The sequence below is a fragment of the Corapipo altera genome, unplaced genomic scaffold, assembly GCF_003945725.1.
Source record: "Corapipo altera isolate COAL_440 unplaced genomic scaffold, ASM394572v1 2, whole genome shotgun sequence".
Lineage (NCBI taxonomy): Eukaryota > Metazoa > Chordata > Aves > Passeriformes > Pipridae > Corapipo > Corapipo altera.
Window position 1 is genome coordinate 9,748,102 of NW_020884890.1, and position 13,859 is coordinate 9,761,960.

The following is a 13,859-nucleotide window of genomic DNA, read 5'->3' on the forward strand; positions in this document are numbered from 1 at the left end:
CTTTTAGACCCAATAGCATATTTATTATTTTTATTCCCAGCAATGGTGTGAATATCAAAGGGCAGTCTGCAGCAATCATAGAATTGCTGAATACTTTGAGTTGGAGGGGACCTTAAAGATCATCTAGTTCCAATCTCCCTGCAATGGACAGGGACATCTTCCACTATAACAGGTTGCTCAAAGCCCCAGCCAACCTGGCCTTGAACACTTCCAGGGATGGGGCATCCACAATGTCTCTGGGCAACCTGTTCCAGTGCCTCACCATGCTCACAGTAAAGAATTTCTTCCTAATATCTAATCTAAACTGACCCTCTTTCAGTTGTTTTTAATTTTGTGTGTGTAGTTAGGACACATCGTTTTGTTGTCCAAATGCTGGCATTTGTACCTGAGGAGCAATTTTGATGGTTACAAAGAGAATGTGGTGACAGTGAATGTGGGTGTATGTGCCTTGTGGATTGAAAAGTATAAAAATGCAAACCAGAAAAAATAACATTGATGTGACTGTGTCTTCCTATTCTTAAACATAGTGCTAGAGACAGCTAAAATAGATAAAAATCCATAGGGAAGTTCTCATATCACAAAATTGGGTTTTGTATCGCATACTTTCTTAACATACGAAAGTATGAAGCATTGCTACTGTAGCAAGAAGACTTAGATGCTTTATATCTAGGGGCATGTAGCTGCAACCGGTCTATTGGTAAGATTTAGAAAGAAAAATTAACTGTTGCCTCATTTATGCACATAGCACTAAATTTAGTTACTGGTCCTCTATGTTTTAGAAAACTGGGTCATGCAGAAAGCTCGTTTCAGGCAATTTTGAATCAGGACTACCAGTATAAGTTTCACCTACAATTTCTTATTGACTCATAATTCTAAATAATCATTCTCTCAGAAAAAGCTGATGATGTGTCCTTAGCACTATCATAATGAGGCAGTAACCTTTACTCTGTATTTTTGGTAAACAGTCATAAAGTTATTATAATATATCAGGAATTCCTGTTAGAAAAAAAAATCATTTGCTTCTGCCACTTAGATATATACACGATCAAAGGAAATACATGATGACAAATAGAAATGGTATTCAACACCGTATGCTACTGACATCAGGACTTACTGCATATGACTGATGCAGATCTCATTAAAAGAAAATTAGGAAAGGAATCAATTTAATCTAGAGTAGAACTTTAATTAGCACAATTAATAGGAACTCTGAAATAATGACCTGAACTGTGAAAGTGAAATGGTCAGCTGTGAGATGGTGTTTTTTTTTCCTTGGATTACAGGAGCTGGGTTTCTCAGAAGTCACTTTCTGACCTAGATTGCTGAAACACCACCATGCTCACTGGCAGTTAGAAGACAGAGCTTCTTTTCACAAGCAAATGCTATGTAAGAATGATTTTAGCAAACTCAGTCTCTCTGTCTAGTACAACCATTATGCAATCTATGTAATTCATACTGAACCTCAGATGACGTTAGCCCTACAACTGGAGTTCATTCCACTGAACCTCAGGCCAGCTTGAATTTTACATCAAGAATAAGAGGGAGAGGGCTATCTGGGGACTCCTCTACTGCCATGCCATTTAACCTAAAGAACTCTTTGATACCCCAGCAATGGACAACAACAGGGAGCTCTTGAATGGATGGAGAGGTGGACAAGCAAATCCCACCAGTGGTGCTCTGTGTGCCCTGACCTTCACCGCAGTTAGTGGTAGCTGTATCTCAGCAGCACTATACTCCTAGATTGCTCAACTTTGAAGCAGTCATCTCTTCCTCCACTTTTTATCTCAGAAGGGGAAAATTTTGCAACATAAATATCATGGAGAGGTAAATAAATGGAAAGTTTAAAATGGCCCAGCATGGAAAAAACAAAATCTGTAGCAAAACACAAATTTACATCTATGCATCTGATGGGAGGGTCTCTAGCCAAAGGCTTGGAGATCTGGCAGATGAAGACCTTTGAGCTGTTGTTTTTTGTGGGAGTCTTAGAAAGTAACACGATCCCAGCTGGAGGCAGAATATGGAATCCTTTATTGGACATACAGGCTGATATTTTAAGGGTCTGGGGTCTACATATTTATAGGTGGGGTGAGATACTACAAACAGGGAGTTTTACAAGGATGAAGTAAGGGAAAAACCCATGTTACACCTTTTGGGTTTAGCACTTACATCATGGGGAAAAAACAATTATCTTAGGATTACATTTTTGGAGATTTACATGGGGGAGAGATATTCAAGTTCACAACAGAATACACAGGGTACACAGGGAGGGAGAAAACAACAATGTATGTTATGCAGAGGCTTGCTAAAATCAGAGTACAGTCTCTCTGGGTCTAGGCAGGACATTCCAAACTGGTGATATCTTGTCTGGTCCTCAAACTGAGGTTTTTCCCCCAGCTTTCGTAGCCCAAGGCCTTTTGCTGAGACCGCTCAGACTCCTTTCTGCAGTTATTTGATTTTGGGATCCTACAGCTTTTAATGCTCATTTTTTGTTAAGATGTGCTAAGAGCTCAGATGGTAGGAATACATAAACATTATGCTTGATGAAAAAAACTTAGTACCTCTTCCCCTATATAAAAGCAAGCGAGAGAGTGTAAAGTAACAAAAACTTGAAGTATCAATTTCTTCTCATCTAGGCTGAGTTCCTTTTGTTCCTGCTACTTAATGTCCCCTGATGTTCACTGAAGAGTCCTGACAATTCAATCATTCAGCTCTCGCTTTGCTACAGAAGTTCACACATGCAGCAGTACAAAATGCCATTTTTTTCTTCATTGGTTTGTATGAAGAATATTTAATTACACAGTAAGTCTGGGAGAAGTATTCTGAAGTAAAGGAGGAAACTGTACTGGATGCCTTGCATTGTCTTATTCTACATCGATGCCAGATGCCCAGGCTGCTCAGGGAAGTGGTTGAGTCACCATTCCTGGAGGTACTTAAAAGACATGTAAATGTGGTGCTCAAAGATATGATTTAGTGGTGGACTTGGCAGTGCTGGGTTAATGTTTGTACTCGATGATCTTAAAGATCTTTTCCAAACCAATTGATTCTATGGTTCTAAGTCCACATGTTCTGTGTTTGAAATTATCATTTTTGAAATGCAGGAGATAACATTGTCATGAGCTATAGCAGCTGACCTTCTCTGAAGTTTCTCTCAAATCTCACAGAAACATGAAATAATTCCTAAACACGGGATTTCCATCCCTGGGACACAGGTGTCACACATCCTGTTAGTTACAGTGTAAAGAATGAACACGGTTAACTGCTCTATGAAAAATAATGGAAAACATCCACAACATCTTCAGGTGGCTCCTTTAAACAAGAAACAGAAATGCCTGGTGACACAGCATCATTTGTAAGTATAAATGCATTCCTGTGCCCTCAGGAGCATTAGTTAGTGGGCAATGTCAGTGTACCAATAAAAACATAGACAACTTGCTCCTTCTTCACTTTTGGTGTCATAGTTTTTCCCAGGCTTCCCCTCAGGGGCAGGCTGTATGTGTTATAGAGCTGGCAAAAGGCCACTGCCTGGTGGCAGCAGGCCAGGCACAGTCTGCCTGCACTGGGGCACCATGGTAAGTGATACCTGTGCCCTCGGCAGGTGTGAACCCTTCTGCTGGCCTAGGGTTCTGGCAGCCCAGTGTGATACCAGCAGCCGGCAACCCCGCCTCATTCGAAACAGACTGGTGCAAATAAAGTTCAAGGTAACTTCACAGATCAGGTCATATTACTTTTCAACTGCCTGTGTATATAAAAACATGCACTGCCTCACTGTGTGGCAGAAATGCTCTCTCCTGCTGTTGATGCATAGCTCCCCACATGCTGTTTCCTGTCACAGGGAACTCTGGCTCTATGGCTACTGAGATCCCAAATAAGAAATTTAGGAAATGTCAGTGTGAGACACACCATACTAAGAGCATCCTGTGTCAGATCCTTAACAAAGAGCATGGAAGTGAGACCAAGTGGCACCAGCAGCATCACAGTCCCCACTGCTCCACAGGAATCAAGGACTGCTCTTGCCTGGACAGGAGAAGAGTTGTCCTGAAAACACCAGAAGCCATGTGCAGAAGAGCTTCTGGAGTGCTCTTGAAGACTTCAATTTTTATTAGAAACTTACCTTCTTTTTATCACATGCCTTTGGATGATCAGCTTGTTCTCATACAGCAGAACTGGGCCCCTCTTTTTGTCCTGGACATGGCACAAGAAGGGATGGATTTTAATCTGAGAGAGATTTCAGTCCCTAGTTTATTGAAAAAAGTCCTCCTCAATCAGTCTTTGACAGCTAACAATGAACTGGGCAGCTCATCACCAGGAGCATCTTTGGCAAAAGTTCAGAAGATGAAGAATCTCTTGTGGAAATGCTGGGACCTGGACATAAGTGCAAAAGAATATGCCTATCTTAAAGGAATTATTCTTTTTAATTCTGGTGAGTCCTCCTGGAAACTACATAGATGATTATGGGCTTCGAAAGACATTTGGCATTTTCATTTGTATACAGACAAAAGTTTAGTTTTACTCTTGCCTATGAATACAGCTAAATTTCTCAAAAATCCATATTCCACAATTTAATGACTTTTCTACCTGAAGTGGTTTACTTCAGTACCTTGGCTGTGTGCAGTAGGTCACCCACTGTAAGCCAAAACAGCTTCTATTAGACAAATTTTAAGTCATAAATAATTAACAGTGTCACTTCAAACTGATTTTCAGTTCAAAGGTAATACAGCAGACTCATCCGTAGTACTGCAAAGTAGAGATGGTACATGGGTACACAATGTGAGTACTGGAAGTATTTTAACAAAGACTTCCTCTGTAACAAGAAGTTTGGAGAAGATAAAATAATCCTTATCAAGTGATTTTCATCAATGAGGCAAAAGGATGCTGTGTTGATGTTACACAGCTTTTATTTATTTATATTCTTTATTTATATAATTTAATATCACTACACTCAAAGCCTGCAACAGCAATCATGGAGCAAACTAAAACTAGTGATTGCATCCTCTCATTTCAGATGCCAAGTTCAGGCTCTTTAGGAAGGAAGGTTTCCTCAGTCAGCACCATGGAGTGCATGAGTCATTAAAAGCTGAGCTCTAAGTACACTAAAGTAAATGGAAAGACTTACCGACTCCAGCCTGCTCTGGCTCAGATCCTCGGCTCCTTCCACAGCAATCACTGCTGTTGGCTGCACTGTCAGCAGTGTGCTGTACTTCAGACTGCACCAAAAGGATACATGAATGCTTCAGTTATTCCATTATATTTCTTGTGGTGAATGGTTTATAGGCTGCTCAAAAGCTGTATGACTTTATATTTGTTTCCAATGGGATTCAGATTCTGACTCTTGAGGTGTAATGTCATCCAGATGTTTGGTATTGCCTTGTGTGTCTGTGCTGCAGCATCAAATCAGTGGAGTTTGTTTCAGTGCAAGTTATTTTGTTGTTTTTTTTGCAGTAAAATCAGGCTAAACAAAACCTCCAGTTATATCCAGAGGAATGCTAAGAAGAGAAATGCCTCATCTGCAGCAGCTTACACAGTTTAACTAGTAGGCTTTTTTATTATCTCTGTGGGTAAAATGAGATTTTCACTTGAGGAGAAAGTAGCAGAAGCAGGGTTATGTTCTGGATTTCTGCCTTCTAAGGCCTGGTGCTTCTCTAAGGTGGTGTATGAGAGGGCCAGCAGCCCTTGATGCTGTCTGCAGACACATTCCAGTGTTTCAGGAATGTCACCTAGCTCATAGGTGGGATGAATCTGTTCTCTGTAATATTTCCCCACCAGCTGCCGAAGGCAGCCTAGAGAACTTCTGATATGCCTAGATTGACTCCGGATGAAACAGTTACAGTCTAACTCTGAGCTGAAACAGGTACTCAGGGCTTATGCACAGCCCCAAACTGCCCTTTACTGCAAACAAATCTGTACAGCTGTTATTTCACTATTACTATTTTTAAAAGCTTTTTAATACTTTCCACCAAACTCAGAAAATATTTTCTACATACATGCAGCACATTTTCAAACGTTTCAAGTTTTGGTGTGATGTTTGGCAAAATGTTAATATTCTGTAGGCCTCAGTTCTAAGAGGATTTCAGGAAGCCACCAGCAGTGACAATGGTACACCCTTTCTTGGATCATGAAGTACCTCATGAAGGATCCCACCCTGAATGTTTTACTTCTGTTAGGACCATCAAAACTGATTGAGGCAATGGGGAAGGGCCAGGTACAGAGCAGTTCAGAGCTGGATTATGAGTTGGAGTTCAACAGGGCATCCAGGCATGCAGCTGTAGCAGCCATCACTTGGATAAGAAGCATGACAGGTACTACGAAGCTTTCCTTGTGCCCTGGCTGATCTCTTGTGGCACAGATGTTGTGCTTACTATCACTAAAAAAATTCCTTTTTTGAGAGAGTGGCAGGGAGCATGATGGAATGTAGGTTCTACACTAGAATCATAGAATGGTTGGGGTTGGAAAAGACCTTAAAAATCATCTAGTCCAACCTCCCTGCCATAAACAGGGCCACCTTCTACTAGATCAGGTTGCTCAAAGCCCCATCTTGGCCTTCTGGTCAACTTCCAGGGTTGTGGCATTCACAACATCTCTGGGCAAGCTGTTCCAGTGCCTCACCACTCTCATAGCAAAGAATTTCTGCCTAATACCTAATCTAAACCTACCCACCTTCTTTCAGTTCAAGGCCATTACCCCTAGTCCTATCACTCCATGCCTTGTAAAAAGTCCCTCTCCAGCTTTCTTGTAAAGCCCCTTTAGGTATAGGAAGGCTGCTATAAGGTCTTCCTGAAGCCTTCTCCTCTCCAGTATGAATGACCCCAACTCTCACTCTATCGTCATAGGAGAGATGCACCAGCTCTCTGATCGTCTTTAAGTCCCTCCTCTGGACTTGCTCGAGCAGGTCCATATCCTTCCAATGTTGAGGGCCCCAGAGATGGAAATAAAAGCAGACTGTGCAGCACCTCTCTGCAGGAGGCTCTGGCTGGATTACTAACTGGCCTCATGTGGGCCCGCAAGAACCCGAAAAAGAAGAAAGCGTGCGCCCAGCCCCTGAGGAGAAACAGGCACATTGAATCAATGGAATCCAGACTCTCCAGAACATATTGGCATCCCTGCTTTTCCCAGGGGAAAAGCTAGGTGGCTTCGAAGAGGTCACAGTTTCTGTGGGTGAAGGGTCCAGCTGCAAGGCCTTCTCTACTAGGACACAGGCAATAAGTCAAAGGAAGGAGCAGGTAGGACTGTTCTGCCACACAGGAACAGCTCAGAGTGAGGTGAAAATGTTCTTGTGTTTTTGTGAATTGTCTGAAAAACTATTGGAACTGCACAGTGAGGGGACAGGAACTGTGAAAAACAATGCTTCTAATTAATCAGTGCCACATATATACGTATTTTTGGAGTGTTTTCTATACATATATATATTTTAAAACTCCATCAAGGCTGTGACAGGACTTCTGTTAAAAAGGATACTCTTAAGAGGTTTATAGTTCAGCTGGAAACATGTGTTTGACTGAGTATTATTACAACAGATCTCAGAACAAGAAGTGTCTCATCATATGTAAATTAAACCCAGTGTTTCGTTACACAGAAAAGAAGACCAAAAGGGGGAAATGAAGCATATTTGAAGGGATATAAACAATTGCAATTTCATCCTGAATATGCAAAGTCCTGGCAATTTCCTTTCCATGAAAAATCTAACACTTGGAACCATCCTCACAGCTTGCAGCTGCTGGTAATCCCAGAGGAGATGATGACTTTTCCAAAGTCTCCATTTCTGGCTAGCCTTGTTTCAAGTTTGGCTGAGACTTCCTCTCCTCTGGCAGTGATATTTAGCAAGAGAGCTGCTGAAGGCCAACAAAGAGCAGCCAGTTACAGGTTGAAGAAAACTCAACCAAGTTGATTTTGCCCTAGTAGAGGGCACTAGGCAAGGAGGTAGAACCTCCCACACTTAAATGAACGATCTTGTGTGAAACACTCCCTGTTATAAGCTATTCAGATCCCATCCCAGAGAGGTATGGAGTCAGTCACTGTAAAAGATGCCAAATAGGCCTAGAGTGTGTCTAGGTCCAGGTTACAGCAATTCTAGGAAAGAAAAGATGTTGTTATCCTTTGGTGGTGAGAACAGGGGGCAACAGATCGCTGAGAGCTACATGACAAGGCAATCCCTCCAGAGGCAAAGGATAAACACAGGGTGTTCTATGAACTGAGCCCTGGCATGCAGAGATGCCCTCAAGCCAGCAGGTCACATGCTATGGGAGGTATGTGATTGAGGCTCAAGACCATGACTCCATAGGACAGAGACCTCTCCTCTTTTCAGAAATGGCTGAAGAAAGGGAACACAGAACCAGTTACCACTCCTGTGGGTCATGATGCATGTCACAGAGAATCTTTATGCTCTTTTTAGACTGTAAATGAAAGTGTCTACACATAGCATGGTGAACCATAGTTCCCCAGCTTAGTCTAGTAACCAGAGGCAACAACAGGGTGGAGATGGGCTAGGTAGACTGGAGAACCATGTTTTCAGGCTTTGAACCTGCTCTCTGCTCCAAACCACCATCTCTATCTTCTTGATGTTACCTACCTAGTGTAGATTAGAGCTGGAATTTTTCCACCTACTCAGACTATGGGCTAAGCAGCATTTGGTGGGTAGACAACACAATAAAGCTTCTTCTCCATCTGTACTGCGTCATTTACCTGTTGGTACTATTGCAAAGCCGGATTTTAATGTAACAGGCCAGATTCCTATGTGCTTACGATGCTGCTCAATGCTCTTTCAAATTATTGAACTACACATATCTTCTTTTACGAAAAAGTGTATTTAGGAACTGTTTATTTTTCTATAGAGAAAGTAGTTCTACAAGCCAGAAATCCATTGAAGGGCTTAGAACAGAAATGTATACTCAAGATTTGCTATTTTATTTTTTGTTTTGACAGGATGCTGTGTCCTAAAATGCCTCCCATATGTACAAACACTGCAGCAGGAAGCTCAGCAAGCCTTGATGCAGTTTGTCTCAACAATGTTCCATGGAAACCTGGGCAGGTTTGCTTCAATTCTTCAGCTGATTGCCTCTCTTCGAGACATTGATGCAGATGCTATTGAAGAGCTCTTCTTCAGGCCCCTTCTAGGAGAGGCTGTCCTAAATGTATTACTTCTAGAAACACTACATATCAAGCCAGACCGCCTTTGAAAACAGATGACATCTGAGCTCTCAAATACCTATTTTTGAAGAGATGAGAGGTTATTATGAACTAAATAAACACATTTCAAACAAATCATTGATGCATCTTTTTAAGCCATATTTTTTTTTGTACGAAGTATTTTTTTAACATTTTAGAATTAAAGCAGAGAAATCTAAGCATTTCATGATTCTGTGTGCTTTCAAAAATCCTTAGTTTAAAGTACTCAAAGACTGTCTAGGAGCACCAGCATACTTTCCAGTTGTGCTAGGTTCAACCATATTATTTCTAGTGAGCATTTTTACAGCTGTTTATACTATATGCTTTTGGCTTTCCAGAAGTTTTGGCTTTCAGGAGCAGGGGCAGTGGTAAATTTTATTCAGTTGATGATGAATAGATACATAAAAGGTTGGTCAATGGCAAAATCAGTATAAATCCTTCCTTTTCTTGGGATGTCAGTCCCCGATCCCAATCCCCTTTTTGTTCCACTGAGAACTCTAATCCCTTGGCTGTAATTGCTTGATGGCCCTCCCCCTTACTAACTGCTTTTTATATGTTCTTTTCTAAGTCTTGCAGTAAACTGTGGGCATTAAATCCCTATCCCGTTATTTACGAAGTTCTTCCCTAAGTAAGAAACTGAACAACATGAATAAAAAATTTGTTGACTAGACAAAAGCCGTTGTTCAGGATTGTTTCCAGGACAGCAATAACAAAGGCTGAAAGCTAGTGTGTCATGCCATAAACAGCAAAACTAATGTAGCCTAGTTTCTTACATATTTACGACCTTTTTCCTTTAGCCCTCCCTGCATCCTTTTATAATTACCTTCACTTCTCTTCAAACAAATGTCAGATGTTCCTTGGACAGCAGAAATGCTAAAATATGGTTTCCTACAGATGTGTACAGTCTGTTCCTCCACCTCTCACTGCAAGAGTTCCATGTCTCCACCTCCAAGTACACTACAGCATTCCCCTTAACATCTTGCTGTTGCCCATCCATCTGGCTGGGGAAGAGACAGCAAGTGTATGCTGACTTGTCATCTGTCAGAATAAAAAAACCATTAAGCTTAAACTTTAGCTGTCGTAATGGAAGGTATTTGAATCCCTTACCTGTCCCATTCCTCTGCAAATAGTTTCCATGAAACCTAGAGGAATTAATTTCTGAGTTTTTTCAGTAGTAGGTCCAATTTAGTTTTGTTTGGCAAGGGGTGTCAAATTCACCAAATGGGTACTGACAGGCAGGTAGACAGACAAGAGGACAAAGAGCATGACAGCTTAATGCACACTGCCTTAGAATGTCAAGCTAAAATCATAGGAAAGAGAACTTTATATTTATATATATGTATATATACACAAATATATTTATATATATGTATATATATATACAAATATATTTATATATATGTATATATATACAAATATATTTATATATATGTATATATATACAAATGGACATCAACAGAGATGGATGTTCAAAGGACTTTCTTTTAAAGTCAACCAAGGAAAAAAGAAGTTCAAAAAATAATAAGAGTTTACTACCTACCAGTTTTGACAAAAGGCTACACATTTTCCCCCCACTTTGGTAATTGAGGAATAAATTGTAGAAATAAGGGGAAAAAAGCAAACCCCAAACAATATAAACCAAGTCCCTGGGTACCTGTGATCATGGAAGTAACAACCTCTACAGTCAACAAAACTCACCTTCTTATATTACAAGCTAACCAAACCTTTCAGAAGTGAAGCTTTTTGGACAGATATTTTCCACGGAAACCCTCAGAGCAGAAGTTTTCAGCAGAATTTTTTGTTAAAATGGCTCAATAGTATTGCCACAGACCAACTGGTGCATGGTAACAGGATATTCCATGTTTAGTTATTTGTGATACTGAATTAAAACATTAGTTCCAGACATTTGATTTTTGTCTGTTCTTAAAATTTAACCAAGAAGTATACATCCAAAAATGGTATTTGTACATTTGGTATCAACAATATCATTTGGCAGTAGACACACAAATTTCTCTCGCAGACACCTCCCAAGTCCTTACAGCTTCTACCTCTACAACAGATGCTCCACTTGCACAATGAAAGTGCAGTGCAGGTCCGGGTGGAAGGAGCAGGACCCAGCTAGCCTTGCACATGCAGCAGCTTCTGCAACGGGAATGGGAAGAGGATCTCTGCTCTGATCTCGGTGCTCCCATTGCTATTGTGAAGAGAGCAGAGAGGGAAAGAAATACCCTCAGCTCAGTGGGAAGAGTGAGGAATTTTAAACAGAGGTATAAAATACGGAAAACATGCAAAATGAGAAACAGTCATGGGGGCTTAGAGAGAGGAACAGCAAGGGAGATCAAAAAAGGCAGGAGAGGGGGACAGAAGTAGCTTATCAATAGAGCTCATTTCTGTGTAGAGTCCAGCTTACTTTCATAAGCCAAAGTCCTGCTTAGTGACTCACCAACAACCTGAACCCAGGACAGGGCTCATGGTTCAGTAGCCTGAATTTCAGACTACTGAGAACATACCAGACAGTCTCTGTTCACAACTTTGCTTCTTATCAAAATCTACTGCAGGGTGTTTGACTTTATCTGTAAGATATACAATGGTTTCAATTCAACTCTCCTTGAATTGGAGGGCACAATGCCAACAAGTTCCCATGGCTTGGCTCACCTGGAAGATAGGGCTGTATTCGCTGATGCCTCTTAGCCTGGTGTGTGTCTATGTAACCAGTTGTCTGAAAAGAATGCCTAGCACTCCACAGTGAAGATCACAGTCAACAGCTTGGGTTTTCAAGATGATTTGACCTTCTACCGTGAAGGCAAACACTAGGCTTCAGAGGGAACTCCCACAAGATCTGATACTCATGGACCTCACCTCACTGTTCTCTGAATGCAAGATTCAGTCCTTCAACATGTCTTTAACAAATCACATCTTTAGTCCTTATGCAATTAAAAAACTCAACAACCTTGAGCTAATGCTCTATGTAAGCGAACATTCCTCATCTCACAGACCTGATCACAGAGGGAGCATGAATTGTAATAATCATTTGCTTGGTATCCTGTTCAAAGAGGCTGAGATAGTACTGTCTTGCTGAGGACAGTAAGAATCTGTATCTACTGTAAATAAACTGCGTATGAAGGTGGAGGCTATGCATGTATAAGAAACAGGCAGGAACGGAGAGAAGAGGGATCATGAGCAGAGGTTAGGCGCAAAAGCAGGAGCTCTCCCTGGAAGGTGGAAAGGCACATCACAAGACAGCCTTTAGAAGCCAATGGAAATAATGCATTGGAATGAAGAAGCAGAGACAGAAATGAACAGAAGGCAAAAGGAAGACAAGGGAAAATCCTTGCTTCCCCCTTCCCCCCCCCCAAAAAAAAAAAAAAAGAGAGAAAGAGAGAGGGAGAGAGAAACAATGAGGAAAGAAAGGCTTGTCACCACTTATTTTAGCTTCTGGAATTGAAACCAGAAGCACTGTTTCTCCAGCTGTGGAATCTACCAACAAAGTACGTGTATCCATCTCCCTCTAGTGCCCAGGAGACGACAGTATCGCCATCACTTAGAGTGTAAACTTAACTAATGGAAACCTGCCAAATAAAGTACCTAGTGCTGTTGATGACCCAGGCAGAGCTTTCACTCAGAGACATCTTTCCTCTCCCAGTTGCTGACTTGTTCAAAATAGTGTACAATATTTGTAAATTGTTCGAAGAAATCTACATTTGCAAAACCAAGAATGAAAAAGTAAATTCAATTTACTTGCGAAATCTTATTCCATACTTCTTCTGAATATTATCATAAGCTCTTTTAGTGACCTGATTACAAACTCCTGTGTTTTCCCCTCAGGACTCCATGCCTTACTTGGAGCAAAGAATGGCCTGTACTGGTGGAATTTGTTACGATTGCAATGGAGGAGGCTGCTGTCGCCTAAGGCTCAGCTGCTTTTTTTGCAGCACTAACATTGCAGAATATGGATTAAAACGGATCTACAGTGACAGAAGCAATGCTCCTACAGTTAAATTGGACAAATGACACTTTATAGAGTGTGGGCCAGCCAAGTGAATTCAGGTGGCATTATTCCAGAGTGATAGTGTCCCAGAAAAAGGCTGTAATTAACAGCATTAATTGGAGTAAAAGTTTTTTGTTTTTCACAGTGGCAAACACAAGGCCTGGGAAATGGTGGTTTGCAGAAGTCACTAGGTTCTCACAGTTGCAATCCAGGTCCCAATAGGCTGTGTCTCACACTTCCAAAATAATGTATAGTGCTGTAAGCACTGAAAAATCAGTCTGTGCACACTCGAAGTTCAGGGAAGCTTTCAACAACTCTAATCTTGACACTTTCATTCCTCTTTTGTAAAAGGAAGTGGGTATAATATTGCCTTTTTTTGTGACACATCTTTGAAGATAATAATCAATGTTTGTAAAGAGCTAACAAATACTGTACTTGAGCACATTAGAAAGTCACACTGAAAATTAATAAATTCAGTATTCTATGCTATATTCAACAGCACAGACTAAAATAATGCAAAGGCTTATGCGTCACAGGGAAAGGATAAAAAGAGAAGATACTGAAGAGTAAGATTTAGTAAGCACCGAGTAAAAATAACATGTAATTTGCTATGGTGGGACTCACCTTGCGAGTGAATCACTTGCACTCTCCCTAGAGCACAGAGAGAGGGGCATGCTCTGAGGGAGGTATGCCTCCCTTCTCTCATACTTAC

At 41.0% G+C, this 13,859-nt stretch overlaps 1 protein-coding gene and 1 long non-coding RNA gene across 2 annotated transcripts; one reads left to right on the plus strand and one right to left on the minus strand.

The window, feature by feature from the left end:
- The first annotated feature begins 3,801 nt into the window (after positions 1–3,801).
- LOC113947922 (nuclear receptor subfamily 0 group B member 2-like) lies at positions 3,802–9,338 on the plus strand. The gene is made up of 2 exons (XM_027645070.1): positions 3,802–4,420; positions 8,917–9,338. Exons 1-2 carry the CDS (start codon positions 3,814–3,816, stop codon positions 9,168–9,170), a joined length of 861 nt encoding a protein of 286 aa, XP_027500871.1. The 5' UTR covers positions 3,802–3,813; the 3' UTR covers positions 9,171–9,338.
- On the minus strand, positions 9,098–11,688 carry LOC113947923. The gene is made up of 3 exons (XR_003527925.1): positions 11,603–11,688; positions 9,983–10,197; positions 9,098–9,199 (listed from the first exon to the last, which is right to left on the minus strand). It is a non-coding gene; the product is annotated as an uncharacterized LOC113947923 (long non-coding RNA).
- Positions 11,689–13,859: the final 2,171 nt, after the last annotated feature.